The sequence below is a fragment of the Neophocaena asiaeorientalis genome, unplaced genomic scaffold, assembly GCF_003031525.2.
Source record: "Neophocaena asiaeorientalis asiaeorientalis breed wild unplaced genomic scaffold, Neophocaena_asiaeorientalis_V1.1 scaffold134, whole genome shotgun sequence".
Classification (NCBI taxonomy): domain Eukaryota; kingdom Metazoa; phylum Chordata; class Mammalia; order Artiodactyla; family Phocoenidae; genus Neophocaena; species Neophocaena asiaeorientalis.
The window spans coordinates 22,996,641-23,022,425 of NW_020185339.1; the positions used below are offsets into that span (position 1 = coordinate 22,996,641).

A 25,785-nucleotide genomic window follows, 5' to 3' on the forward strand; every position below is an offset into this window, starting at 1 on the left:
TGGGAGGCGAAGGGCTGGAGGGGGAGGGGGGGTGGAGAGAAGGACCTGCGCTCGGCGCGGGCTTGGCGCCCCCGCAATGTCCTCGGCGCCCACCAGAAGGCGCCCCAGCGCTCTCCTTCCCCGCGCGTAGCCGGATCCTCCGCCGCAACCAGCCCGGGAGCTGAGCCGCGCGGCACCGCGAACTGAAGAGCCGGGCGGCGGCCCGACCTCTCCCGGCCCGGCAAGTGGAACAGGGTACCGGGGAGCCCCGGATTTGTTTCTGGGACTGGGGTGCGGAGGTTTCTGGACTCCGATCTCCACCCCCGCAGGAAACGCCCAGAACCACCCCAGCGCCTTGGTCTACAAAGCCCGGAGAGTCCGAAGGCGGGAGGGGTCGGGCGCGCTCGGGAGGCAGGAGGATCCCCCTCACTCTCAGCCTCACACCCGACTCCTCCATCAGGCCGCCTCCAGCCCCATGAGGACCCCCAGGCTGGAGCTGAGAGCCTGGCGCAGCCCGGACCGAAATCTTGCCGCGGCCTCAGAGCGTTAGACAGGTCAGTGCCCGGGCGGGATGAGGGGCCGAGTCGGAGGCGGGAAGAGGCGCGCACGCCGGTCCACCTTGTCCCCCCGCACAGCTTCCCGAGGCCACTCACGGGGTCACCTCCGCCGGGGCCACCCAGTAGCGCGGGCGTGATTCTGCATTTTTCATGACAGGCAAGGTGTGGCGCTGCCCTCTGCAGCCCAGCCGGGGCCAGGTGATGCTCGGACTGAGGGGTTGGGGGATGCGCGGGCCAGGGGAGGTGGCGGGCTCGGGAACACCCGCTGTTCTGATGAAATGGTACTCTTCTACTTATGAGCCTCCGCATCGAAACCACTACCTCCAACGTTCTCTTGCTTCAAGATGCCCGGCCTCAGGCGTGAGAGGAAAGCAAGATGCGGGAGAGGGAGAGAAGAAAGGAGGCCGGGAGACCCGAGGCCCGGGAAGTGAGGGGAGGGGACAGGGGTACCGATTCGCTATGCAAATCCTGGCACGCGAGATGTGGAAAGCCCCGGGTGGCCGGCAGGAGCCTTCGGAAGCGCGGGGGCCCCAACCCACGCCTTCGCTCCCCACCTTTCTCACTCTCCCATCCCTACCGCCCACCCAGGATGCGGCTGGGCCGCCGGGCCCTCTGTGTGCTGGTCCTGCTGCTCGCCTGCGCCTCGCTGGGGCTCCTGTACGCGAGCACCCGGGTCGCGCCGGGCCTCCAGGCACCTCTTGCGCTGTGGACGCCCCTGCAGGGCAACCCCAGGCCAGATTTGCCAGGTCTTGCCCCCGAGCCCCGGTACGCACACATCCCAGTCAGGATCAAGGAGCAAGTGGTGGGGTGAGTGCAAGGAGTCGTGGTACCGGCACGGCACTCGCTGGGGGGCGGCGTGGGAAGCTCTTGTTTCCTCCACTGCTGAGCTCTGATGCCTGGGCTCCCCACGACTGGTTGCAGAGGGGTGAAGTGGGAGGTGGAGGGGGCCACTGAGTCTTGTGCTGGCTGGGGGACAAATCTGTCCTCCAAGAACCTTGTCACGGTATGAGGAAGGGAGGGTGTGCCGTCAGGGGAGGGCCCTGACTTTCTGAGTCCTGGTGATTCCCTATGAAAGGAGAGTCCAGGTGGGGTCCTAATGGCGTGTAGGCAACTCTGAACACCTAGCAATTGGCCCTATTCTACACCTCTGTAAAATCCAGATTTAGGGGATGCGTCATTCCTTTGGTGGTTCCTCCTCCTGGGGACTATTTGAAGAGCAGTGTTTAAGGGGACAGATTTTGGATGGACAGGGTTGAAAGGCCAAGATATAGGTCCTGTGTAAATGTTCTGTGGGATAAGTGAGCTGCATGGCTGGGCTCTGAGGACCCTTCCTCCCGGCTCCAGGCGGCTGTCCACGAACAATTGCAGTTGTGAGTCCAGTGGGGGGAGCCTTCACCTCCCCTTCCAGAGGCAGGTCCAAGCCATTGACTTCACCAAGGCCTTTGACCCTGAGGAGCTGAGGGCTGCATCTGCCTTGAGGGAGCAGGAGTTCCAGGCCTTCCTTTCAAGGTACCGGTACCAGTGGGAAAGGAGGGCATGACTCTTGTAGGGGGAGAGCAGGGGGAAGCCTGGAGGGTGGGTGTGGCAGGAGGGAGAGCCCGTCTCCCCCTGACTGCTCCTCTGTCCTCCCCCTCCTTCACTGCCAGGAGCCAGTCTGCTGCTGACCAGCTGCTCATAGCCCCTGCCAACTCCCCACTACAGTACCCCCTGCAGGGTGTGGAGGTCCAGCCCCTCAGGAGCATCTTGGTGCCAGGTGGGGAGAACGGTCCTAGGGGATGACCTAAGCCACGGTGGGGGGTGGCAGAGCCCAGGTTGGGTGAGGAAGAATGAGGGAAGATTGGAATGGGAGGTGGGAGACTTGAGGTCAGGGAGGGCTCATGAGGTGGGAGATGGGGACAGAAGGGACTCTAAGATTGTCAGGAATTATAGAAGACAGTGACTGGAGAGGTTTGGGGAGAAGGGTCTATTCTTGCTGACTGGCCAAAGTTAGGTGGACAGGTAGGGTAGGCCACAGAAGAGCTACTGCTTTGATGGGAAGGAGTAAACAATAAGTTACTCTAGGCTATGCCCCGCAACGTGCCCTGCTGTGGCCTCAACAATGAGGGATGCATGAGAAATTTTGTGCTGGGTGTGGTGAAAGAGGGAAGAGAAAATGAGGAATTCCAGATTGTCTGTGATTTTGATCCCCTCTCCTTCCTCCCAGGACTGAGCCTGCAGGCCACTTCTGGTCAGGAGGTATACCAGGTGAGAAGAAACAGGAGGGCGAGGAGGCCAGGTGGGCATTAAGGATGCCGGGAGGGCAACAAAGCTGCCAAAGGAGGGATGGAGGAACCAGGGAGGCAAGAGGTAGGTCTGGGGCCTCACCCTGCACTCTCCAATCCCCTCTCCCAGGTGAACCTGACTGCCTCCTTGGGCACCTGGGACGTGGCAGGGGAAGTGACTGGAGTGACTCTCACTGGAGAGGGGCAGCCAGATCTCACCCTCGCCAGCCCAGGGCTGGACCAACTCAATCGGCAGCTGCAACTGGTGACTTATAGCAGCCGAAGCTACCAGGCAAACACAGCAGACATAGGTGCGAGGCCCAGGTGGAGGTAGTAACAGGCTGGGTGAACACAGGGAGCCCAGAAAGGCAGGAGCGAGCAAGTGGCAGAGGGTGTGGGAGACACTCAGGCCATGGCCAGCGCTGCCCAGCCACACAATGGGCATTTCAGCTGGGCCAGCAGGGCCAGGGAGGGAGAGAAGGGGCCTTTGTTCATCTGGGGCTGGAGCAGGCCAGAGGGAAACCCGAGCCTTGGGTGTGTCCCCCCTTCAGGCCAACCATGGGGGCCCCAGGAAGTGACCTGCCCCAGGAGCCAGAAGACTCAAGCTCTATTCCCAGCCCACCACTTACTAGAGGGCAAAGGGCTTTATCTCCCAGAGCCCCCATTTCTCCTCTAGCAAAAGGGGCATAACACAGTCCTCCTGCTTCTCTCCAAGGCTTCTGTACCAAACCTACTCCCACTTTGGAGCCTTTGCACTTGCTGTTCCCTCTGCCTAGAATGCTCTTCCCGCAGATTTTTGCATAGCTGGCTCCTTCCTATCATTTGGATCTCAGCTCAAATGGCTCCTCTTCACTATCACATTACTTGTCTTATTTTCTATTCAATACTTATCTGTATCTGAATTTTCTTACTTACTTAGCCTGGAACCAGACTGACTAGGTTCCTATCCCAGCTTTGCTGCTTAACAGTTGGGTAATTATGGACATGTTAACTTCTCTGTGCCTTCTTTTTCTGTGGTAGGAATCTACTTAATAGGGCTACTGTGAGGATTAAATGAGTTCATATATTTAAGGTAACTTTAAAAGTGCCTGGCACATAGTAAATGCTCAATAAAGGTTAGCTTTTTAATGAACTCTTTTATCATCTTTCTCCCACCCATTAAAATGTAAGTTCCATGGGGATAAGAACCTTGCATTCTTGTCTAACAGGGCCTAGAAAAGTGCTACACAGAGTAGGCGCTTAAATATTGTTTTACTGAAAAGACAATGTTGTCCAAGCCCTAGGGGCCACATCTCATGTCCTTTCTTCCCAGTCCGGTTCTCCACCGAGGGACACAAAGTTGCCTTCACCATACGCATAAGACACCCACCCAGCCCTCAGCTGTACCCACCTGGGTCTCTACCCCTGGGAGGTGAGACTGGTATGCTCAGGGACATAGATCCAGCCCTGATGGGGAGCAAGTTGGGAGAGGGCGACAAGTTGGGAGACACCCCTGGGAGATGTCTTCCTGCTCTTCACTCCCTACTCTCCTCTGCACCTAACCCTGCCCCTCACTCCCAGCCCAGTACAACATCAGCGCTCTGGTCACCATTGCCACTAAGACCTTCCTTCGTTACAATCGGCTACGGGCACTCATCGCCAGCATCCGCCGCTTCTACCCGACAGTCACAGTGGTAATCGCCGACGACAGCGACAAGCCAGAGAGCATTAGAGGTCCCCACATCGAGCACTATCTCATGCCTTTTGGCAAGGTGAGCAGCCAGCGAGGCTGAACTGTGCGCCACAGGGCACCGGGAGGGGGCGCACCCTCAGTCTGCAGTCTCCACCATAGTGATTCCACGATTACCTGCCTCAGAATCACTGAGGCGCCTGTTAAGCATGAGGATTTCTGGAATGTAAACTCCACGGGAGCAGGAATCGTGTGTCTTACTAGCGCTGCGTTCTGAGAATGGTGCTTAGCACCTAGTGGGGGGCTCGGTAGATAGTTGATGAATGAATGAACGCATGAATTAAATGCATTCCAATACCTTCCCCCAGAACACTGACTCAGCGCCTCGCACAAGTGGGAAATGCATTTTTTACCTAGCTTCCGGCCATTCGTAAGCACTCGAAAGTTTGGAGAGGGGCATAGGCTGTTGAGAGGGGTCAGGAGTGAGGAGAAAAGGTGGCAGAGGGCTACGTTCTATCTCGACAGCATCGCCAACCGTACTTACCCCTCCCCAGGGCTGGTTCGCAGGCCGGAACCTGGCCGTATCCCAAGTAACCACCAAGTACGTGCTGTGGGTGGACGACGACTTCGTCTTCACGGCGCGGACACGACTGGAGAGGCTTGTGGACGTGCTGGAGCGGACACCGCTGGACCTGGTAGGGGAGGGGCCTTGAGGTGTAGGGTGGGAGGAGAGCCTTCGGCAGACTAAGGCCGCGGCCGGCCGGTAGACCCGATTGAGGGCCGCCAGCCCTGGGACGGGAGGGGACGACGAAGCGGAGCCTGGGGCACTATCTGGGTCCTGCAGGGGAGAAGCGGGAAAGGACAGGGCAGGAGAGCCGCCCTGAGGGGGGGAGAGGATCCCCTTCCGGTCCGCGCCCCGCCTGCAGCCGTCCTCCCGCCCCGGCAGGTGGGGGGCGCGGTGCGCGAGATCTCCGGCTTCGCCACCACCTACCGGCAGCTGCTGAGCGTGGAGCCCGGCGCGCCAGGCCGCGGGAACTGCCTCCGGCAGAAGCGCGGCTTCCACCACGAGCTCGTCGGCTTCCCAGGGTGCGTGGTCACCGACGGCGTGGTCAACTTCTTCCTGGCGCGCACTGACAAGGTGCGCGAGGTCGGCTTTGACCCGCGCCTCAGCCGCGTGGCGCACCTGGGTGAGTGGCGCCCCCTCCTGGCCGGGCCCGGCAGGGATCCCGCGGGGCGCTGGGCTGGGCTCGGTGCAGTAAGGCGCCAAGGGCCCTGGGTACTACTCCCCGACCACCCCCGCGGAGCCCACGGCTGCTACCGGGGCCCCTAGAGCAGTTCTACGAAGATTTACCAAGACCTGTGCCCGGGCAAGAGAGAGAGCTTCCACCCTCTCAGCCCCGAGCATCATTTAAACCTCCACAGCCAGTACAACTGCTGGGTCCGTCTTGAGCTTCCCCACCACTGCCACCTGCACCTTTATCTCGCTCCCAGCCGTATCCCTTGGTTCAGACCACCTCGGAGCAGCCCATTCGGCATTTATTGAACCTCTGCGTGTGTGTGTTGGGGGCGGGGCAGGGAGGGGCGGGGAGTGGGGCGGAGGATCAGTTTTCAAAGCACAAGGTAAGGATATTGACTCCATTTTATACAAGAGTAAAACTAAGACTCAAAAGGGTTGATTTACATGCCCAAGGTCCTTAGAAATGGGGTCTTTGCATATGCACCCAGCATATCCCAAATCTCAGTTCTCCTTTAACGGTGGGGCCTCTGTATCCTCAAGACCCTTCATTGTGTACTCGCCTTTCCTCCACCCCCAGAATTCTTCCTGGATGGACTTGGTTCTCTTCGGGTAGGCTCCTGCTCAGACGTTGTTGTGGATCATGCATCCAAGTTGAAGTTGCCTTGGACATCAAGGGATGCTAGGGCAGAGACTTATGCTCGGTACCGTTACCCGGGATCACTGGATGAAAGTCAGGTGGCCAAACACCGCCTGCTCTTCTTCAAACACCGGCTCCAGTGCATGACCTCAGAGTGACGGCCACTCGGGGCCTTCCAACTGTCAGGCTGGGCCTATCTCCTTGCACCTGCCAGGAATATCTAGCAAAGCCCACCAGCCAGTGACCACTCCACTGACTGTCCCCAATCTCCTTCAGAACTTGATCCCAAATAGGGGCTTGTCCTGGTGACATTCCTCCTTTCTGCGAGTGCCCAGGGGCATGATGGAGCCATAACTCATCCCACAGCCAGTGCCAAGTCCTCCTCCCACCCCCTTCCCATAGGGCAGGAAGTGGGGGGTTGCTTTCCAAGTGCCAAAGAGCCCATGGGGACTCTAAAAACCTAAAGCGGAAACACTCTCATCTCCTTGGGACCAAGGGGGTGGGGAAGCCCCCAGTATATATTCCCAGGGCTGGGGCCTCCCTCGCATCCCTGGATCCAGGACTCTGTGCAGCGACTGCAGCCCCACCCCATGGAGAGAACTGGTGACGGGAGCTGGTGTGGGGACCAGTGAACATACAGGTGAAAGCCATTTTCAGTTGTGTCTCTGCAATGCTGTGCGCATGGAGGAATGGGCACCAAGGGTCTGTGTGCAGACTCCCAGACTCACTTCATGAACCCCAGAGACTCTCAGCTTCATTTTATTAGTTACATTAAGTAAGGGGGCTCAGGGACCCTGGCCCTCCTCACACACATGCTTTTGGGACCCTCCACACTCCACATGACCGGGTCAGACCCACACTGTGCAAGTCTTTGGACCAGTGAGCTCCTGGAAAAAGGAAGGGACATGTCAGAAGTAGACTAGGTGCCCCACTCCCTCACCCAAGATTTGGCAGACCTCTCAGGGGTACCCCGCCTGCTTTGGAACCTTAGTTCCTCAGTTCTTCACCCACAGCTGGGCCCAGTCTCCCTGGTTTAGTCTTATATAGACTAATCACTTCATCCCCACCCCTTTCCTTCATCTCCCTCCTCAGCCCCCTTCACAAATCCCTCTGCCTGGATCTTCAGTCACTGACTCACACCTCCTTTGCCATAGCCCAGCACCTCCTGGCTTCCACTCCCGTTGCTACTGCCGCCTCACCAGTCTCTCCAGGGCATATGCAGCTGCATCCTGGACACTCACAAACAGCTGTTCTGGGGTCACTCTATCCAGGAGTCCTGCCTGGGTCAGTGTCCCCAGCACTGAGGCTGTGTGGAGAAGGGGTCAGGCTCTCAGGTCCTACAACTACACCGTGTCCTCTTCCTTCCCCACAAGCGTCCAGTCACTCCCCACTCTCCAGATCCCTCCATCCTCCACATCTCACCATTACACTGAGCCAGGAGAAGGTGGATCCCAGCATCTCGGCATCGGCTGGCCAGCTACGTGGGGCAGGGCGGGGGGGGAGGGCAGGGGGTTAAATCCTATATCAGAGAGTATTCGTGGGACAAGGGGACTTTCTCCTTAACCTACCCTCTCCCTCACCTGAACCACTTCTCTGGCCCCTGCAGCATCTGCAAAGGTGACACCACTGCAGTCTAGGACTACCACTCTGACAGGCTCAGCAACTAGGATGGCAGAAGGCAGGAGTACCCAGATGCCTCCATGGGTCGTGCCCAAATCTCCCTCATTGTCATCCCATCTCACCTGCATCAGGTGGGCCGTCTGTCTTTGGAGCCTCCTGTGAGTAGAAAAGGGTAGTCACCATCTCTGAGACACGAACATGCACCCCTTGAGCACAATGACCCCCCCCAGAACACCCACCTGTCTCCCACCCCCAAAGAAGCCACACGCCCCTTTGACCAAGTCCCTCACCTTGCCTCCTTCTCCAAGCCCCAGGTGCCACTCCAGGATGCGGCGAAACTGCCCACGGGTCCCGAAGTAGAGTGGTGTTGGATAGCTCAGGATGCAGAGCCCTGGGACCTGGAGGAGCTAAGGGGTCAGAGGGTCAGTGAAACATCCGGGTCTAATCTTCCCTTCCTTCTTCGGCTGTAGCCCACCCACCTTGTGACTCTCTCTGAGTGGCCTGTAGAGCTCTGTCCCCTCAGCCAGTCCAAGTGCCAGGCCCTGTACCCTGGGTGGGAAACTGGGGTCAGATTCCCAGCCTGACCTGGCTGGAGAGTCACCCCAAGCACTCTTTTCTCTTCCCTCCTCTCATCTTGACTCCCCTCATCTCTACTCCCACCTCTGGGTGCGGCAGACCACAGTCATCATGGAGAAGACCACACCTACAGCCAGGCCCAGGTCCACACTCAGGGTCACGACAGCCACCCATGTGACCATCCACACAGCCTGCAGGACATGGATGGGAGCGAAATGACCAAAAGAAATGCCAGGCCATCCCTGCCAGGGAAAGGGGTCCAGGGGCAGTGACTGCCGGGGCAAGTGATGGGGAGGGATGGCCCGGGAGAAAGTAGAAACAATGACAGAAGGAAGGAACGGGATGGACCTAATAGGGGATACACACCAAGTGTAATGACCCCAGACCTTGAACCATCTGGGGAGTTACAAATATTCAGGTCTAAAGAGGTTCAAGCTCCACCCTTCACCTTGTCTCTGAGTAAAGGGATTAGGAGGTATACATGTTGGGGGTGGGTGGGTTGCAGAACTTAGGACTGGGACAATTAGCTTCGATCAAGGGCAGAGGCTGGGGACGCTGGTAAATGGGAGGGGGCATCCGAGGGTAATGCTGCCATTTCTCACAAAGTCCACGCGGCTGATGCGCCATAGTTGTGGAAGTTCTCGCATCTGGAAGAACATCTGGCGCATGCTGGAGATGTTGATGCAGGCCAAGACAGCCTTGGGGCAGAGGAGGTAAGCTGACCACCCCAGTGTGGAGGGATGTCGCCACCCATCCCAGCCACCCCTCCACCTCCTCTGCTGCTTACCTTGGGCAGATAGTAGAAGAAGGGCCCCAACCACAGCAGGACAGACAGGACAACCATACAGGAGAACAGCCCTGCCAGCTAGAGGGAAGGAGGAACGGAAGCAAAGAAGGGAGGGAACCTCACCCACCCCCGCGTGAGAGTTGGTCTCCCTGCCTACTCTGCCTCATCCTCCTTGGAAGTCTCCCTCCTCCCAAATCCCCTTCCACACTGATACTCCTCACTCCTCAAGCCCCTGCTTGATATTCTGCCGCTCACACCTACCTTTCCCCTCCCCCAATTAAATGCCTGTCATTTGCTGGTCTGCCCCAAGATGCAGTTCAACATCCCTATTTTTGTAGCTGACCTCCATCTTTTTTTAAAATTTTATTGGAGCATAGTTGATTTACAATGTTGTGTTGGTTTCTGCTGTACTGCAAAGTGAATCAGTCATACATATATATATCTCCACTCTTTTTTGGATTCTTTTCCCATAGTCATTACAGAGTATTGAGTAGAGTGCCCTGTGCTATACAGTGGGTCCTTATTAGCTATCTATTTTTATATATAGCAGTGTGTATATGTCAATCCCAATCTCCCAATTTATCCCTCCCCCACCAGCCTACCTTCATCTTAAAAGCCACTGTTGGATGACCCTAAAAGCAGGTTAATCACATGCTTAGGGCACCAGCAAAGTACAGGAAACCAAAAATATTAGGGAGAGACTTTGATAGGTGATATTTCTTTTTAAAAGAAAATGTCCTCACAAGGAAAAACACCAGAATTTTGTTTCTTAAATTTATTTTCCAGATTAATAGTGTTCTTATTTTGAACTACATATAGGGCACCATAAACTTTTTCAGTGCTTAGAATCTACAAAGGTCTTAATGTACCTTTCTTCTCTTCTATGCCTCCTACCCAGGTAATCCCATCTCCTCACTCACCTTCCCTCACAGAATTCCATCCTTCTCTATAGAGCTGCCAACTGGGGATCTGCCAATCTTCCACTTGTTCCACCACCACCCAACCTGGATGCCCCTCCCCCCTTCTCCTCACCCAAGGACGTGCTCTTACCTGTGTGTTCCCACCAGCATCCACTAGTAGGCTGGTTGTGGCCAATGTGGCCGAGTTGGGAAAGCAAGAGAAGAGGGAGGAGATGAGGTTGGAGACACCATGTGCAAAGAGCTCCTGGAGGGATGCAGGGAGATGAAGAGGAGACAAAGGCATGGCTGGGAGGGGGGAATCACATTAGGGGGCTGTCCCCTGAATGAGGTTGGGGTCCTCACTCAAAGTCACACCTGGTTGGAATCAATAGTGTAGCTGTACTTGTCTGCATAGATGGAGGCCAGGGAGGCAGACACTGCAAAGGTAACCAGTGCCATGGGCAACGAGTCGGCCAGAATCCTGGGCAGCTCAGCCAGGTTGGGGAGGAGAGGCTGGGGAAATCTAGAGAGAGAGGAATCCGTGGTGAGGATGGGTTGGGTATAACAAGGATACGAGCAAGAGAGAGGAAATGGCATAGGGCAGGACAGGGGAAGGCGCTGGGTGGGAGAGTTGTGAGAAAAGAAAACGGGTGCCTTTTCATTCTCTCTTACCCTCCGGGCAGCAATCCAACTATCTGGATGTTGTATCTTGTGTCCAGGGAAGAGGTGAAGCAGAGCACGGAGGCCAGAAGCACCTGGGAAAGAGAGCAAATTAGAGCATGGGAGGAGACAGGCCCCTGGCAGACGCCGGAAGGAGCTCAACATGAGAGGGGATTGCAACGCAGGTTAGGTGGTTGCAGGGGCCCAGCAACTGGGGTAGCTGGGATGTTTGGGGGATGGATGCCTAACAACTGGTTTAGAGTGAAGGAGATTGGGGATGGGAAAGAAGAATGATGTATGCCTGGAGCTATGGAGAGAGATGGACAGGAAGAAGTAAGGGGGGCTGCTATGAGGGATGCTGGATATCAAGAGGTACAATCGAGCCATTCTAAGCAGGGAAGCTGGGTTATATCAAGGGATATATCGGGTATCTGTGGAGACGAGGAGAGCCTGTTTAGTTGGGGCGGGAGAGAGAAATGTAGGTGGACGCGGGGAGGAGGATAAACCGTGAATTACAGTGCGGGACCGGTGAGGGGAGAGACGGGAGCGAAGGTGCCGGTGCCGTGGCGAGCGACACCGCAAGGGGGCGCTGTAAGGAGGAAGAAGGCTTTCTAAGAGGCCTACAGCCGGCTTTTTGAGAGAAGGGGGGACGTTTGGGTGGGGGATTCCCGAGGGTCAAAGTGTTCTGGGAAGAGGCCTGGGAAAGTACACGTGTAAGCAGGACCTCTCATCTGTGACCTCTCTGCACTCCATGAAGGGGCGGCAGCGGCCAGTTCCTACAGGACGGGCAGGGTCTGTGCGGTGCGCGGGGCTGGGACCCCATCCTCACCATGACGATTTCCCCTGGGATCGGGGTGGGTAGCCTGTCTCGGAACCTCACGTTCAATTCCTTGACGGGCACGAGCAGCGCCAGGCTGAGTGCCGAGACGGTCAGTTCGGCGGGACTGCTCCGCGGCAGCGCCGTCAGCACGGCGGCCAGCGTCTACGGGCAGGGGCAGTGAGCAGAGGGCCTGGGGCCAGGGTCGACTGCCCCCAGCGCGGACCCGCCAGACTGAGGCGAGGCCTCTCCTGGGTCCCTTCAGGGCTTCCACCTCCTCAGCGACCCTCATTCAGCCACGTGGTTCTGACCTTTTCTCCGCCCGTGCCACACACTGTCCCTCCACTCGCCCCCACTTCCTTTCTTTACGGGTTTCCCTCTTCCCGGGACCGCTAGAAGCCTCTTTGCTCTTCTCCCACCCTCACCTTGAAGAGAGCGAAGCAGCCGATCTGACGCGGGAGGGGCAACCCCAAAAGGCTAGGCAGTTGGGACACGAGCACGTGCAGGGCGGCCCCACTGGTCAGCGCCTTGACTACAGGCTCCGACAAAAAGGTGGCCAGGACGCCGAGCTGCAGCGCGAACATTCCCAGCTGCAGGGGAGAAGATGCGCCATCACCACTGGAGAAGGAGCAGACCAGCCCCGGCGCAGTGCACCAGCTTGTCCGCGCACCTCTCCCGCCTAGACCGGTGCTGGAGACTTGTCCCTCCCTCTCCCCTGGCCCAATTCTCCGGGCCCCCAGCGTGGATTCCCTCAGGGTCCTCCCCCAAGGTCCTCCCTCACCATCAGTGCCCCGCTACCGAAGGCCATGGCCGCAGCCGCACCAACCCGCTGAGCATCCAGCTGTTCCCTCTCAATGCCGCTCAGGTTCCCCTCGGGGGGTTCAGGCACCAGCCGCTCCACGGCCGAGCCCGTCATAAGGCTGAGTACCGCGAAAGTTCCTAGGGCCGGGGGACGAACGCAGAGATCACCAGCTGTGCCACCTGGGGCGCGGCGACAGCCCAGGCTTCGCGCTCTCCGCCCAGGATGCTGCCGTCAGACGCCCTCTCCTAGAAGGCTTGCTGCTCAGGTGAAGACTCTGGGGCCGAGAGCTGGTGCAGCAGCCCGGAACCAGCGGTGAGGGAGGAAAGGAGGGAGCACCCGCCGGGAAAAAACGGCTCCCAACTGCGTCACTGCCCCCTCCTGCAGACGCCCTGGGGACTGCCTGCTCCTTTGGGCGACAGAGTATCTCCTCTCCCCTCTTCCAAGTCTTAGAGACGTTCATTTTAACCAAATTTCATGGAGAGGAAAAGTCCGAGTAAACTCCCGCCTCTTTGCACCCACTCAGCACCCGCGGCGAGCACCGTCTAGGTCAGAGGTTCACGGCAGTGTAGCGGCAGAGGCGGAAGGGAAGGTGGGGGGCGTGAAGACGGGAATAAGGGCGAGGGAGCTTACAAGAACGGAAGCCTCAAACCCCTGTCCTTTCCACCCCACAGAGAAGGAGAGGAGTCACTGGGTCACTCACCGGTGGACAGGTGTCTCCCAGTACCCAACAAGGTGTAGATGAGGACGGGAAAGAAAGAAGTGTAGAGTCCGAACACTGGGGGCACAGAGGTCAGGAGGGCAAAAGCCATGCCTGGGGGAGCAGTGGAAGGAAAGGTCTCCGGTGTGTAGGTTAGGGGGCAGGGTGCCCAGCCTCCAGGACTGTCCTTCCCTTCCCGCACTCTTAGAGGCTGGCCCGGGGACTCTAAATCCCGCCACATGAGGGAACTGAGGGGTTAACGGGCCTCGATGGGAGGTCGTGGGGCGGACAAGGTCAGAGATCTGTGTCGGCCGCGTCCTGGGGGGCTGGCGTCCTGCCTCTCTCCAGTTCCCTGGGCCGGACCGTGTCCAAGACTTCGCGCAGAATTGCACAGATGAGGGGAGCTGGGGGTGGGGATCTGATGGAGCTCCACTGTCCTTACCCAGAACTTGGCCTCAGGTCCATGTCGCCGAGCCCTCAAGCCACACTAACCCACCACTTCGCTCCCGGTTCCCAGGCCCCGTGCCAACCCGAAGCCCTCTAGAGCTTGGGCCCCTGACAGGCTGCTGCTGGCGCCGCTCACCCTGGGGCACGTGCACGATGCCCACGGTCACTCCGGCCACCGCATCCCCGAGCAGCCAGGCCCGCCAGCGGTAGTGGGGCAGCCAACGCAGCGGGGGCAGCCGCGCCCGCAGCAGGGGCCACGGCCCCGGTCCGGAACAGGCGCGGGCCTGCCTCTTCCAAAGCCGGCGCAGCCGCGACCAGCGGGGCTCCGCGAGTAGCTCGGGCTCCTGCTCTGCGTCCCCGAAGAGCTGCTGAAACCGGGCCTCGGTAAGAGGTTCCCTAAACTTGGCGCCCAGGGGGAACTTAAGGTCGGAAGCCTCTCCCGGACCTGGGCAGGTGCTGGCACCGGGTAGCCCACTCATTTTGCCCTCTGCCACCTCCAACTCCGCCCAGTCTTAAATACCCCTCCGCCCGCGGGCCCCGAGTCCCGCCTCCGCGAAGCAGGGTCCAATCCCGTCCCGGAGGGCGCCCTCTCTTGGGGACCTTCTACAGTCAGGAGCCGGCTGCGCCTTGGGGAGGGGGTGTCTCTACGTTAGGCGTTTCCTCAGACATCCTTGGCCAGATCGCTCGCTCTGCAGCCTGCTATGGGGGGAGGGATGGCCGTGGAAAGGGGTAGGAGCCAGAGAGGTAGGGCGAAAGACAAACGCGCCCCATCACCCAACACCCACTATTTACCGCTCCTAGGTCTTTTGACTCCCGCCTTCTCGCTCCCGGTTCCTTTCCGCATCTGCACCTTGGGCGAAGACAGACGCTGACTCCTCTAGGGTTGCTGGTCATTCCCAGGGCCGCTGCATTGCCCACAAGAAAGTTCAGCGGCGTTCCAACTTCCCTTCCCCGCCCCCCCCAGACCCAAATCCTCATGGGGCGCAGCTTGTCCCCAGAAAGTGTAAGGGGCTCCATTGGCCTCAGCTGTTTCACAAACTATCTAGATGGGAAGCACCTGCTATTGGATACGGATGGATAGAGAACCGCCCTGCCACACACACACCTCTGCTGGGAGTGGCTGGGCCTAAATTCCCGGTTCAGGGCCTCAGGGGGAACACTGAACAGACAGAGAACTTTGATTTTATTTCTCAGAAGCCAAAAACACTGAAGCACTGTTTATTACATTCCAGTGCTATTCACAAAGTAGGCACTCAACAACACGTATGTGGTTAAATTAAGTACAAAAGGGTCACCCACCCACCTCATGTACCCCTGTGGTCCCTAAAGAGATACAAAGGTTCCGAGCTCCAGAATTCTGTTATTTGCCCCATCCCCTCCTCCTCACATGAATCCTTAGCAGCCCTCCCCAGTCCCTGACCCCAAAGCCCTGGGGGTGGGGTACAGTGAGGGTGGGTCTCCCCTCTTCAATTCCTCCTATTGTTCCCCAGAAGTCTTATCTGGGCTGTACGTCCTGTCCCCTCCACCTTAGAGGTCCCTCCCCCCATTGTGGCCAGAGAGACCTCAGGCCCACGGGGAGACTCCAGCTCTTCCTCACCCTCCCACCCCAGCAGTCTATTGTCTGCTGAGGAAGCTCAAGTACACGTGACTGGGCCCAGGGGACGGATGGACACAGTGGACACACCGATGCCCAAGGACCCAGGACAGGGCATCTGGACACAGATCTCTGCACGTTTGGCTCTCTGTCCCAGGGGCTGTCCCAGAAGTTGGGAGAGGTGAAGACCCCTTTGGGCTCTCCGCTCTTGGGTCTGTGGCTTGAAGAAGAATCCCTTCCTGCTCAGTATGGATATGCCTTACAACCTCCCAGACAGCAAAAATAAGGACACCCAGAGCCAGAAGGGGACACAGCACCCCAGCATCTTCTCACCTCCCCATGTTCCCTGAGCTGAACATGGTGGCCCCAGAAAGAAAGGTACATTGGGCATTTGGAGCTTTAGAATCTGGGTGTTGGGGGGAATGGTGGGAAGTCACCCCACAGCGGGCTTTCCAGTGGGGTCTAGAACAGAGACCAGACGGGAGGGAAAGAGGGGCTGGGCAAAGGGGAGGATACGTCAAGGTTCTAGGGTTTTCCAGTAGCCCTAAGCTCCAGGTCTAGACTGAGAGTTGCTGCAACCGCAGGTGAGGGACAAAGATAATGACATCTTTTATCTTACATCCCGCACCCTTCTCCTTTCACCAGGCCCCTCCTCAAGTGACTGATTTGAGGGGCCAGCTGATCTCTTCCGTACCCCTTTACCCCACTTACCCCTACTTCAGCTTCCCCTTCCCTCTGCCAAGACAGCAGCTTTAGTGATATAACAAAACCTTTATTCTCAAAAAACAGAAAAAAACAAAATCAAAAACAAAACCAATAGTTTCTATCTGGCCCTTGCCCCAGCCCTCCTACCCACCCACATTTCCTCCTTTTGGGGGGGACCTGTGATGCATGCATAGGGGTGGGGGCTGAAGGAACCTATGTTCCTTGGGCAGAAAGAAGTCTTTCTGAGTCTAGGTTCCCTCCTCCAAGTTGACACTCCCAGCCTTGCCCACCCTCCAGATACACCAAGAGGGAGGAATTCTGGGGTGCTGCCAGAAGGATTGCCCTGAAGTTCCTGGGGGAACAGAGTGGCTGAGTCAGCACCACCCCCATGGCCTTCACCAGTTACAGCTCATCTTCATCCAGCTTGGCAAGTCTGGCTTGGCAGGGAGGGGCGTTTGGAATTGGTAGAACTGGAGGAGAGTCATGGAGAGCCTGGGGGATGTCACTGGAGGCCTGAAGAGAGACTCAAGTCAGAGGATCAAAAAAGTTCAGGAATCCACCCTCACTCCTCTCTTGTCAGTGTAAGCCCTAGTCGAGCCACCCCCTCTTGCCAGACATCTTAGATTATCTGAGACCATCAGCTTCTCTCAGGGTTAAACTGGAGTGGGGGAGGGCAAGAGATGGGAAGTAGGAAGGGGCAGACAAAAGGAAGGTGGTGGAAGAAAGGAATGATACGGGGGAAGGAGGTTTGGGGATCCTGGAACAAGAGAGGACCTCCCCATTCTGCCCTTACAACCAGGGAATTCCATTCCTCATACCTGTGTGTCCAGGGACAGGGGGACTCTGGCCACCTGCCCTTTGGGAAACAGCAGCAGGGAGGGAAGAGAGCCATTGATGGGTGTGTGTGTGCTGACCTGGGCCCGATCTCCAGGCCGAATTCTCCCGGGGCTCCCCACCCCAGGACCTCCTGGCCGTCCCAGGCTGTTTGTCTGGCTCTCCCGTCTCTGGTACTCAATGGGTGACTGCAGTGCTGGGGCAAACAAAGGGACAGAAGGAGGGTTACAGCAGAGACACGCCCTTTCCCAGGGGCTCTGCTCTCAAGGACTGTCGGCCAATGTAAATCGCTTGAGGCTTTAGGGGATTCTGAGTTACTAAATCTTGAGCTAGTACTAGAAAAGTGAGGATGAGGGATGGGGAGAAGCTGGGGTGAGGGCAGGGACTGGAGATTGGGTGGTGAGGGATTCAGGACATCCAAGGACCAAGGGAGGATGTCGGGGAGGGAGGGTGAGAGCTTCACCATTGAGAAAGTCCCGCTGGCTTTCCAGGATCTGAGCCACTTGCTTGATCCAGGCCTGACTGACCGCAGGGTCTGCAGTCTGCAGGACATAGCGCTGGATCCCACCCTCTGGCCCTCTGGAGGTCAGTGCAAAGCGGCAAGGGTCGCCTTGGAGGTTCCCCTCCAGTCCCAGGCAGCTCACCTGGATTGGCAAATAAGAGGTAGCCCCCAAATTCTTCAGGCCCTCTCTGGTCCCTGTCCCCTCCAACAAATCCAAAGAGGATCTGAGGGGCCACCATCCTCTCAGAGGCCTCCCCTATCCCAATCAGACCTCTCCCTTGGGACACCCTCCCCACCTTGATGCTGCTTTTGTACACATATCCAGGCTGCGTTCCACCTCTCACTCCTCCTCCCAGGGCCTCGCTGAAGATGATGATTTGCTCAAAGAGGAAGACACGTCTCTCTCGACCCCGAGAAGAGAGCAGCCCCCCAGCCTCAGGCTCTGTGACCCAGAATGTGTCCTGGCCCAAGAGCTTCCCCTGAGCAGTCAATTTGCCCTGAAACCAAAGGAGAGTGGCCTTTGAGAAAAACAATAAGAGAAAAGGGGCAACTCTCTGCTCCTCCCTCCTTCCCCTGACACTCCCAACCAACCATCTCCTGTCAGCCCCAAGAGAGCACAGTTCCCTGTAAGGATCTCCTGAGTGCTCAGCCTGGGGCAGAAGAGCATTGCTCCATCCCTGTACCTCAAAGCCCCGCAGTCTCCCCAGGGTCATCATGTCATTACAGCGCTTGGGTACGAAGCACATGACCTCCACGGCTTGCTGGGACACAAGTGAAAAGAAGAGCACTGTCATCATTGGGAAAGAGGCGTCTTCAGACCATGTCTCTATCGCCAACCAGCCTTCCCCTTCACCACCTGCGGAGCTGGAGGAACCCAGGAGACTAAGAAGATGAGGTGTGCGTGGTGTGTCCTGTGAGGTCTGGGAGTACTCACCTCCAGCTCTTCAGTATCCATCCCAGCTCTACTATAATACTTGAGAAAATCCTAAGACACAGAGAAGAAATGCTCAGGGAGGTTATGAGAACATCCTCAAAAGCCCTCACATCCTCCCCTGAGGACACAGGTGAGGGCCCCCCGGAAGTCTGGGTGGGGAGCCTTAGGAACCCTGGGGAGACGAACGAGGAAAGGGCCATCCCAACCAGCCGTGCCCCCAGGAAACAGGGGGCCCCGACCTTGAGCAGCAGCTGGTATTTCATGATCCTCTGCACTGGTTTGATGAGGAGGTCGTTGAGCTGCAGGCGGTGCCCCAGCTGCTGCCGGAGCTCCTGGGGACAGGGACAGATGGGGTGGTGTTGCAGCCTGGAAAGCCTGCTCATGCTGACGATTCTGTCCCCCTTTCCCCGAGGTATCTCAGCCGCTGACCTCAAAATAGCTGTCCCCAAATTCTGATACCACATGCTCTGACTTGGGCTTATTCTGACAGTACACCACGTACATATGCAGGCGGCGCTCCTAACAGGAGTCAAATTCAAGGAAGAGCAGAGTGAGTGAGGAGAGAGGGCACATCTCCAGAAAGTCCTGACCCACTCCCAAGCCCCTCCCCTCCTGGGCCCCACTCTCTCAAGCCTCACATGTTTGATGAATAGCTGAGCCAGCCAATCAGGATCCTTCAAACACCTCTGTAACTCCCGCAGGAAATAGCTGGAGGGGTAGGGAGGGAAAAGGTTGGTCAAATACCCCTACTCCAAGCAACTCAGAGCTGTCTGCCCTGGTAGTGTTCCCCGCGAAGTCTCTCCAAACATTCCTCGGGCAACAATGGGCCCGTGGGTAGGATACAGAGACCACCAGACATACGCCCCTTCCCCTCGCTCTCAGGGATCCATCACTCACTCTCGATGCCACTCATAGATTTGCTGGATGTTCCCAAACACAATCCTGTCACGACCTCGAAGATTCTCGGGTACCCCCTGAGCAGCCATGGTGGCCATGTAACCCTGTGGGAAGGTTGGGTGGGAACATGAGTGTGTGGAGCCAGTCCTGGTGGGAACCTCCCCTCCCCAAGAAGTCCAGGATGTAGGGGAGACTGGGAAGGTGGGACAGAGGAGCAACAAGGCATCTCCTAACATTAGCCCTGGGGAGAGGGAAAGGGCTGGGCCAGGGCTGGGAAGGGAAAAGGGAGCTACCTCTACAATCTGCCCCAAGTCGTCCACGTACATTTTCTCTGTCTCTACCAGTTCACTCAGGACGTACCTGGGAAGAGAACAGGTTTAGCCACTTCCTCCCTCCTGGACTAGAAGCCCCTTCATTACCACAGCCAACCTCAGGGGAAATTCCAAGTCTCAAATCTAAAATGTGAGAGACAATCCTCTGGAAGTTGCGCGACTGCGGGGGTCAGGGATAGAGAGTGTGTGGACACTTACATACTCATTTCCAGAGCCTTCTTCTGGTCCTCTTCACTCTCAGGGGCTTGGGACAAAGTCTCCTCTTCAGGTGGCTGTAAGGAAGAACATCCCAGAGTAAGCAAATGGATGCCTCTTGGGTGAGGGGAGCCACGCCAGACTCATTTCTTCATACCTGCGTCTTATCCCCAGGGCCCCCCAACAATGTGGTCAGCAGGGTCAGTTCTGGCAGCTCCTCTCCTGTGGCTAAAGCTGGTTCCAGCATCCAGTTCTGGGGGCCAGAGGTCAAGTCTCAAAGGTCAGGGACAGTAGCTGTGTCTCCCCAGTGACCAGTGGCCCCCTCAAACTGCCCTCTCCCAGCACCCTTCATGGATGTCCTACATGCTTCTCTGGTGCTCCCTCCTCACCTCATATGGTCCAGCCTGGCCACCTTCTGCCTCAGTTTCCACACTGAGACAATGTTTAGAATGATCCAACCATCTTCTCAGGCCACTGACTGGCCCTGGGGGTCCCGGGGAACAGGGGCCAGAGCTGAGGCCAGAGCTGGGGCCAGAGGGAGCAGCCAGACCCGAGGCAGCTGAAGCCGAGATACTCCCCTCACTGCCAGCAATGGAATAGGATTCTAAGGGGGTGGGGTAGGGGGAGAAAGGGGGTGATAAATTTTGCTTCAGTTCCAGATTCAGGGTCCCTAGGGAGCTCCCAGAGTCTCTGCTCTGTGATGCTCAGCCCCTCTCCCTCAGGGCTCACTTTCTTGCCATCCTCATTGGAGTTGGCCAGGAGAGAAAATTTCACCAGGACACCCTTGGGAAGAAGGACAGAAAACACCTGGCTCCCTAGGCCTGGAACCTCCAGTTACATGTGGGGGTTCCCCCATATCTGAGCATGGCACCAATATGGGGGTGAGGGCAGCCATCTGGGAAGACACTGGAAGCTGGGGGTGGCCATCTGCTCTCCTACAACCCTCCCCCTTGCAATGGGTACAGACCATTCTCTGAGAAGGGCGGTGGGGGGGGGGGAGAAAAAGAGCTTAAGAGCCCATCTGCCACCCCCAGACCCCTCCTCCACCAAGTGCACTAGTCACTATAAAAAGAAAAGACTTCTGCAGCCCACCTTCCCAGCACATGCACAAACCCAATAGAGGGGGCAAGTGAGGAGAGCTCATCGGTGTTATCCTTGGCCTGGGCTCAGGGACAGAGGAGCTGTGATTTGGGAAAAAGTCCCTGGTAGACCCCCCTCATCCCTCATTCCTCCATCCCCCTGTCCTTCTTCAGATCTGAAGTAGATTCTCAGCAAAAGGATTTCAGGGAAGATGTGGTCTAGGCATAAGGGGATTGTGGATGGGTTTTTCTCATACCCAGTTGAGAGGAGTCCCCTGCCCCTTCCCCAATTTCCTTAACTTTTAACTGTTAGAAATTTGAAGGCAAGAGGGGATCTTAGAAATCATCTATTAGGTCACTTTCCTGGAAAACACAGGTATAGTCTCCAGCCTCTAAATCCCTAGGGCCGGGACAGACACAAGTCCTGAACCCTCAGCCCGCCCCCCACTCAACACTGGGCCCTCGCGACCTTACACTCACCATGTCCCCCCCGGGCGAAGCAGCAGACGCATTTTGCCAGCACTTTTCGGATCACGCGGGGACAGGCACAGCGACCCCCCTTTTGCCCCCCCCGCATGGCGCCCGGGCCCCCCCACACCCCCGACCCGGGCGGGCCATGCAGGGGGAACCACGGGGGGCGGGGACGGCGCAGGGCGCACACCCCCCCTCCCTCCTACCCCGCTCCAGGCTGGGGGAGGCGGGGGGAGGGAGGGAATAGGAAGGGGGGGGTCCAGGGGTAGGCGGAAGTCTGGTCTGGAAAAGGGCTGGGGACTCTGCAGAGAGGGCGGCGCGGGGTCGGGCCGCCGAGCTGGGCGGGGAGCGTTTCCGGAGCCCAGTCGGTGCGGGGCCCAGGGTCCAGATGTCCAGCGGGAAGGGGAGGGATGGTGGAGGAGGCTGGGCCGGGATGCGGCAGCCGCTCCGGCCTCCCGAATTGGGGGTAGTTCTAGGCCTGGTCAGGGGAGGAGGCGGGGGCCGACTCCCCGAGTCACTGGCGCTGCGCGGGTCCCCGCCGAGCGGTGAGCAGAATAACAGGCCCCGCCGCCGGGTCGCCGCGGGGAGGGGCCTCTGCGGCCCAGCTCCGCCTTCTCCCTCGCTTTCCCCCTTCAGCCAGTGCTGGGTTCCCGCCCCAATTCCCCCTCCCCCAGGCACCACCTCGTACCCACTCCAAGTCCCCAGCGCCTCCGCCCCTCCTCTCTAGCCTGGGCTCCCCAGCCCCGGGTTCCCCCTCCCTCCCGCATCTCCGGCTACGACTGCGGAGCACTGGCGTGGGGGTTAAGCCCGGCGGCGGGGTCGGCTAGGGTCGCCCCTCGGCCTCTGCGGCGGAGAAGGGCGCGGCGGATGGGGCCTTAGCCTGTGCGAAGAGGTCCTGGGGTTGGGACTGTCTCTAGCCGCGCAGGGGTGGACAAGGTCCCCCAGTAGGGGATGCGTGAATGGGGAGCTCTTTGTGGGGAACACAGCCCGGGTGCCGCCCTCTCGCCGGACCCTTCTTTCCTCCAGGCCCCGGGACTCCAGCTGAGGCTAATCACCAATTAAGGAGAAGTCCTGGAGACTCGGCTGGCGAGGGGCCAGGGGTGGGGCGCGGGGACACTACGCCAGCGGGGGCTCGGGACCCGCTGAGGTGGGGGACACACAGCAGGCTAGAGGGCGAGAAGAAGCGTGGAGGTCTCAGCGTCTATATGGGTCTCATGCAAATTAGATGAGAACCTTTATACTAATACGAGCAGCATATTTTTTAATTCGCCACTTTGCGCAGGATGGCAAACTGTGCCCCACCCCACCCCTAGCTTCTTACCGGGCAGCGGAGCCCAGGCGGGGACCTCGCGTTCGCGCTCCCCTCTCTGATTCCCCTCCATACAGTTAGATTCTGGCTCGGTCCCCCCCAGCCCTAGGGGGCTTCTCTTCGGGGGCTGCGGGGACAGAGTGATCGTAAGAAACCCGCCCTCCACGCCCAGCCTAGACCTCCCGCTTCCCCTTCTCCCTCCTGTCAAAATCCACTTTGTTATAAAAGGGTCTTCGCCAAGGCTGGGGTGGAGGGAGCAGTTTACCCAAGAACGTGCCTATGATCCTCTTAATGGAACTTTTGGATTCCTGCGACTACCCCCGAAGAATTCTTGTTTGCGGGTAAATTGAGTTTGTGGGGTGCAGCCATCCTGAAGCCCCCTAAAGACCCCCGACCCCACCGTGGTCCCCCTTTCTTACCCCCTCCTGCCCGGGTAGGGCGCATGCGCGCAGCATGCCCCCCATGACCCCCAGTATCCGGTCAGTGCGGCCAGGGGCGGGGCGGTCCGGGGGCTTCATGCTGGACCCCTACCCTCCTCCAAGTTTCAGAGCCGAGGGGGCACGGAAGCTGGGGGGCTCTGAGGCCAGCGTGCGTCCGGGGAGTTGCCGCCGCGGAATCCGCCCCCTGCCAGGCTCCGCCCCCACTCCCACCCCAGCCAAACTTTTCAAAAGGGGTAGGGTTGTTCCTTTCTCTGCAACTGTAGTTCAGCAACAAACCCCACTTCATCCTGACTCCGCTGTCGAAGCACGATCCAAGGCTTCGCAGTTTTTTATCTTGGAGCCCACTAAGTACCTGCCGTTTTCCCAGGCCCTCTGGAGGCAGAGAGCCTGGGGAGGCGCCCAGGGAGTTCCCGATCACCACCCCCTTCTCCCTCTCAGCAGGTCATTTTTATTAAATTAAAAGCTACAGTCTGGCGGCGATTCCAGAACAGGGTAAGGAGGCTCCTTCTAGGGGGCAGAGAAGAGTGGGAGAAAGACTGACAAAGACAGAGACACAGGAGAGAAAGGACAAGGTTAAGGGAGAAGGGGTATTGTTTCTGAAGAACATATGCGGCCGGCTCTACGGGGGCTCACAGCAGCCTGACCCCCCTCCCCGAGCAGAAATTCAGCAGTGGAGCAGTATTGGGGGGGGAATCAAGAGACCCTCTCCTCCCCACCCAGGTCCTTTCTCAGCTTAGTCACTGGAGCACATCACAAACCAGAAAAAGCCAAGGGCAATGGAGGGGGCAGGAAGACTGGGAGTATGTACAGGGGGAGGAGGGGAGCAGAGCCTGGGACGTCAGACTCTGCCAGAAGGGAGTGGCTCACACTGCACTGAAGCACTCAGCCTGTGGGGGACGGGGGAGGGGATCGCCCCTCCTCCTCTGAACCCCTTCCCCAGTCAGACAGTCCCCTACTTGAGTGATGAGGGGGACAGAGGGAGAGACAACAGAGGCTCCCACTGGGTCCTACTGAAGGAGAACAGCAGGGGCCTCCCAAAGGGGATGTCCTTCAGTCATCGGTGATGCCCTTGGCTCTCAGCTCCTCTTGCACCCGGGTCAGGTAGGTGGGGTCCGGGTACCCAAACCTGGGAGCAAAGAGAAATGAGGGTCGGGGTTAGACGTTCAGGCTTACTCATATTACCCCCAGGCTCACCCTCATTCTGGTGCCCCATTCTAGCCCCTCCCCACCTTCCCTGAGATTATCCAAACCCAAGATAACTGAGCCCAATTCTGCTTATTTTTGTAGGTTAAGCTGGGCACATTAGGACCAGGACGACTATAGGAGAAACTGGGACAGGCAATATGGTTGAATAGTTTGGGGGTGGTCCTCTCCAGTTAGGAGGCTCCCAGAGAGAAATGGGGAGAAGGGGTGGAGCCAAGGTAAGGGAAGAAGGCGTTTCGCACAGCTGTGGTCCCCCTGTGCAGCTGGTCTTGTGGTGGATGTCGTTCCAGGTGATGACATTCGGTCTCCCTGTGGTCATGGACGTGCCGATAGTGAAGGTGAGACGCTGGTCAAATGCCTTGCGGAACAGGGTCAGCACCTTGTTGCCCTCAGGGCAGTCCGGGAGGTAGGCCACCCGTGTGGTGCCAGGATACCGAACTCCTGGGTTTGGGTGTTCAGCCTGGGGCGGGGGAGGCAGAGTGGGCAGTGAGCAGCTGGGCATCTTAAGGGTCATCCTGGCCAGCCTTCTGGCTGTACACCCCCAGCTAACGCTGATGGGGCAGCGACAGCCTTCCAGGGAAGGCGCAACTCTAGGGTCTGGGCAGCAGAAGCCTGTTTCCAGACAAAATGCTCATCATTAAGAGGTTCTTTCTGCTGTCCCGATCCCTCAAGCCTCAATTCAGCAACAAATGAATTCTCAAAAGTAGCTAGGCCTTACTCTCCAGATAACTCAGCAGAAATGTGAAGACTGAGAATAATTGGTCTTTCAGCCTTCCCTTCTCCACCTGAAAACACTCCCAATGCATCTTCCACTGTCTAACCTGTTCTATTTTTCTATTACTCTCCTTCAGAGCTTCCTCATCACTCTGCAAACCCGAACTGGACATTACTCTTTGTCAAGCAGGAAGACACCTTTACGTTCTTGACCGCTCCTATTTTAACCTTCCACTGTCATCAAGGTTTTCCCTCTCATAAATCTGGGATGGAGTAACGCTCCCAGCACTGTTAAGGGGGGTCAGACCCTTCCCACCGTGCCTGTCCGCACCTGAGCCACCACGTCCACAGACTTCACCTCTGCCAAGAATAGATGTCAACATCCAAGTTCATCAAAGAAATAGAATTCAATTCCTTTCTCTCATACCTATTTTCACGGGTGCCTTGGGGTCATGGGGATGGAAAAGCTAGGCTTCAAGGGGGCCTCTAGCTCCAGGGCACTTGAGTGGGAAGGCATACCGGGAGACAGCAAGACTGTATCACATCTAACAAACATACTCCCCCTCCCCCAGTTTTCCTAGGTCAGAGAACAAGCGCAGGGAAAACCAAAGGGTAAGGGCAGGCCATAGGCTTCTTACCCCCTGGACACCGGGCGGGAAGACGTACTGGATGACGATGGTGCCGTACTTCTCATAGCTGGGTAGGAGGAGTGTGGCATCCTTAGAGACCAGCATCCGCCCATTCTGGGGCTGGTTGCCCACCAGCTGCCCATAGAAGCGGCCACACATGGGGCAGGCCTTTTTCACCTGCAGGGCCCGGGTGATGCAGCCCTCGCAGAATGAGTGCCGGCACTTCTCTAATGTCTTGGCATTCTGAATCTCCCCCAGACAGATGGGGCAGGTGCTCTCCTGCTCTTCTGCCTCCTCCCGAA

The 25,785-nt window shown here is 57.9% G+C and overlaps 4 protein-coding genes across 15 annotated transcripts in view; 1 reads left to right on the forward strand and 3 right to left on the reverse strand.

Moving 5' to 3' along the window:
- Positions 1 to 158: 158 nt before the first annotated feature.
- On the forward strand, positions 159 to 6,807 carry B4GALNT1 (beta-1,4-N-acetyl-galactosaminyltransferase 1). 4 transcript variants are annotated; one of them, XM_024736928.1, is made up of 11 exons: positions 159 to 533; positions 1,125 to 1,343; positions 1,881 to 2,045; positions 2,183 to 2,289; positions 2,740 to 2,780; positions 2,928 to 3,108; positions 4,110 to 4,217; positions 4,358 to 4,548; positions 5,021 to 5,161; positions 5,413 to 5,653; positions 6,281 to 6,807. In XM_024736928.1, exons 2-11 carry the CDS (start codon positions 1,126 to 1,128, stop codon positions 6,496 to 6,498), a joined length of 1,611 nt encoding a protein of 536 aa, XP_024592696.1. In that variant the 5' UTR covers positions 159 to 533; position 1,125; the 3' UTR covers positions 6,499 to 6,807. The 4 variants fall into 4 exon arrangements, with proteins under 4 accessions (XP_024592696.1, XP_024592697.1, XP_024592694.1 ...); XM_024736929.1 differs by having other exon boundaries at positions 164 to 533; positions 4,110 to 4,208; positions 6,281 to 6,645; XM_024736926.1 differs by lacking the exon at positions 159 to 533 and having other exon boundaries at positions 913 to 1,343; positions 6,281 to 6,498.
- Positions 6,808 to 7,083: 276 nt separating this feature from the next.
- On the reverse strand, positions 7,084 to 14,126 carry SLC26A10P (Solute carrier family 26 member 10). 3 transcript variants are annotated; one of them, XM_024737208.1, is made up of 18 exons: positions 13,782 to 14,126; positions 13,202 to 13,312; positions 12,481 to 12,638; positions 12,125 to 12,289; positions 11,712 to 11,864; positions 10,895 to 10,977; positions 10,598 to 10,745; positions 10,374 to 10,487; positions 9,324 to 9,401; positions 9,139 to 9,234; positions 8,621 to 8,727; positions 8,440 to 8,509; positions 8,251 to 8,367; positions 8,083 to 8,116; positions 7,921 to 8,003; positions 7,763 to 7,817; positions 7,540 to 7,646; positions 7,084 to 7,227 (listed from the first exon to the last, which is right to left on the reverse strand). In XM_024737208.1, exons 1-18 carry the CDS (start codon positions 14,122 to 14,124, stop codon positions 7,189 to 7,191), a joined length of 2,061 nt encoding a protein of 686 aa, XP_024592976.1. In that variant the 5' UTR covers positions 14,125 to 14,126; the 3' UTR covers positions 7,084 to 7,188. The 3 variants fall into 3 exon arrangements, with proteins under 3 accessions (XP_024592976.1, XP_024592977.1, XP_024592979.1); XM_024737209.1 differs by having other exon boundaries at positions 7,481 to 7,646; positions 13,782 to 13,846; XM_024737211.1 differs by lacking the exons at positions 7,084 to 7,227; positions 7,921 to 8,003 and having other exon boundaries at positions 7,558 to 7,646; positions 13,782 to 13,846.
- A 345-nt stretch (positions 14,127 to 14,471) lies between these two features.
- ARHGEF25 (Rho guanine nucleotide exchange factor 25) lies at positions 14,472 to 23,065 on the reverse strand. 7 transcript variants are annotated; one of them, XM_024737212.1, is made up of 17 exons: positions 22,917 to 23,065; positions 22,510 to 22,624; positions 20,028 to 20,242; positions 19,796 to 19,891; positions 19,642 to 19,715; positions 19,405 to 19,471; positions 19,112 to 19,215; positions 18,853 to 18,922; positions 18,644 to 18,733; positions 18,454 to 18,546; positions 18,215 to 18,265; positions 17,964 to 18,041; positions 17,577 to 17,777; positions 17,242 to 17,422; positions 16,763 to 16,974; positions 15,951 to 16,457; positions 14,472 to 14,550 (listed from the first exon to the last, which is right to left on the reverse strand). In XM_024737212.1, exons 1-16 carry the CDS (start codon positions 23,013 to 23,015, stop codon positions 16,347 to 16,349), a joined length of 1,857 nt encoding a protein of 618 aa, XP_024592980.1. In that variant the 5' UTR covers positions 23,016 to 23,065; the 3' UTR covers positions 14,472 to 14,550; positions 15,951 to 16,346. The 7 variants fall into 7 exon arrangements, with proteins under 7 accessions (XP_024592980.1, XP_024592982.1, XP_024592984.1 ...); XM_024737214.1 differs by having other exon boundaries at positions 16,859 to 16,974; positions 22,917 to 23,015; XM_024737216.1 differs by lacking the exon at positions 22,510 to 22,624 and having other exon boundaries at positions 22,917 to 23,015.
- A 316-nt stretch (positions 23,066 to 23,381) lies between these two features.
- The window catches only part of DTX3 (deltex E3 ubiquitin ligase 3), a 4,456-nt gene continuing 2,052 nt past the window's right edge, over positions 23,382 to 25,785 (reverse strand). Inside the window, exons 5-7 of the mRNA XM_024736392.1 lie at positions 25,493 to 25,774; positions 24,383 to 24,600; positions 23,382 to 24,063 (exon numbers count right to left, since the gene is read on the reverse strand). Coding sequence (XP_024592160.1) covers positions 23,988 to 24,063; positions 24,383 to 24,600; positions 25,493 to 25,774 — 576 coding nt within the window. The 3' untranslated portion in view covers positions 23,382 to 23,987. The remainder of the gene's footprint in view (positions 24,064 to 24,382; positions 24,601 to 25,492; positions 25,775 to 25,785) is intronic.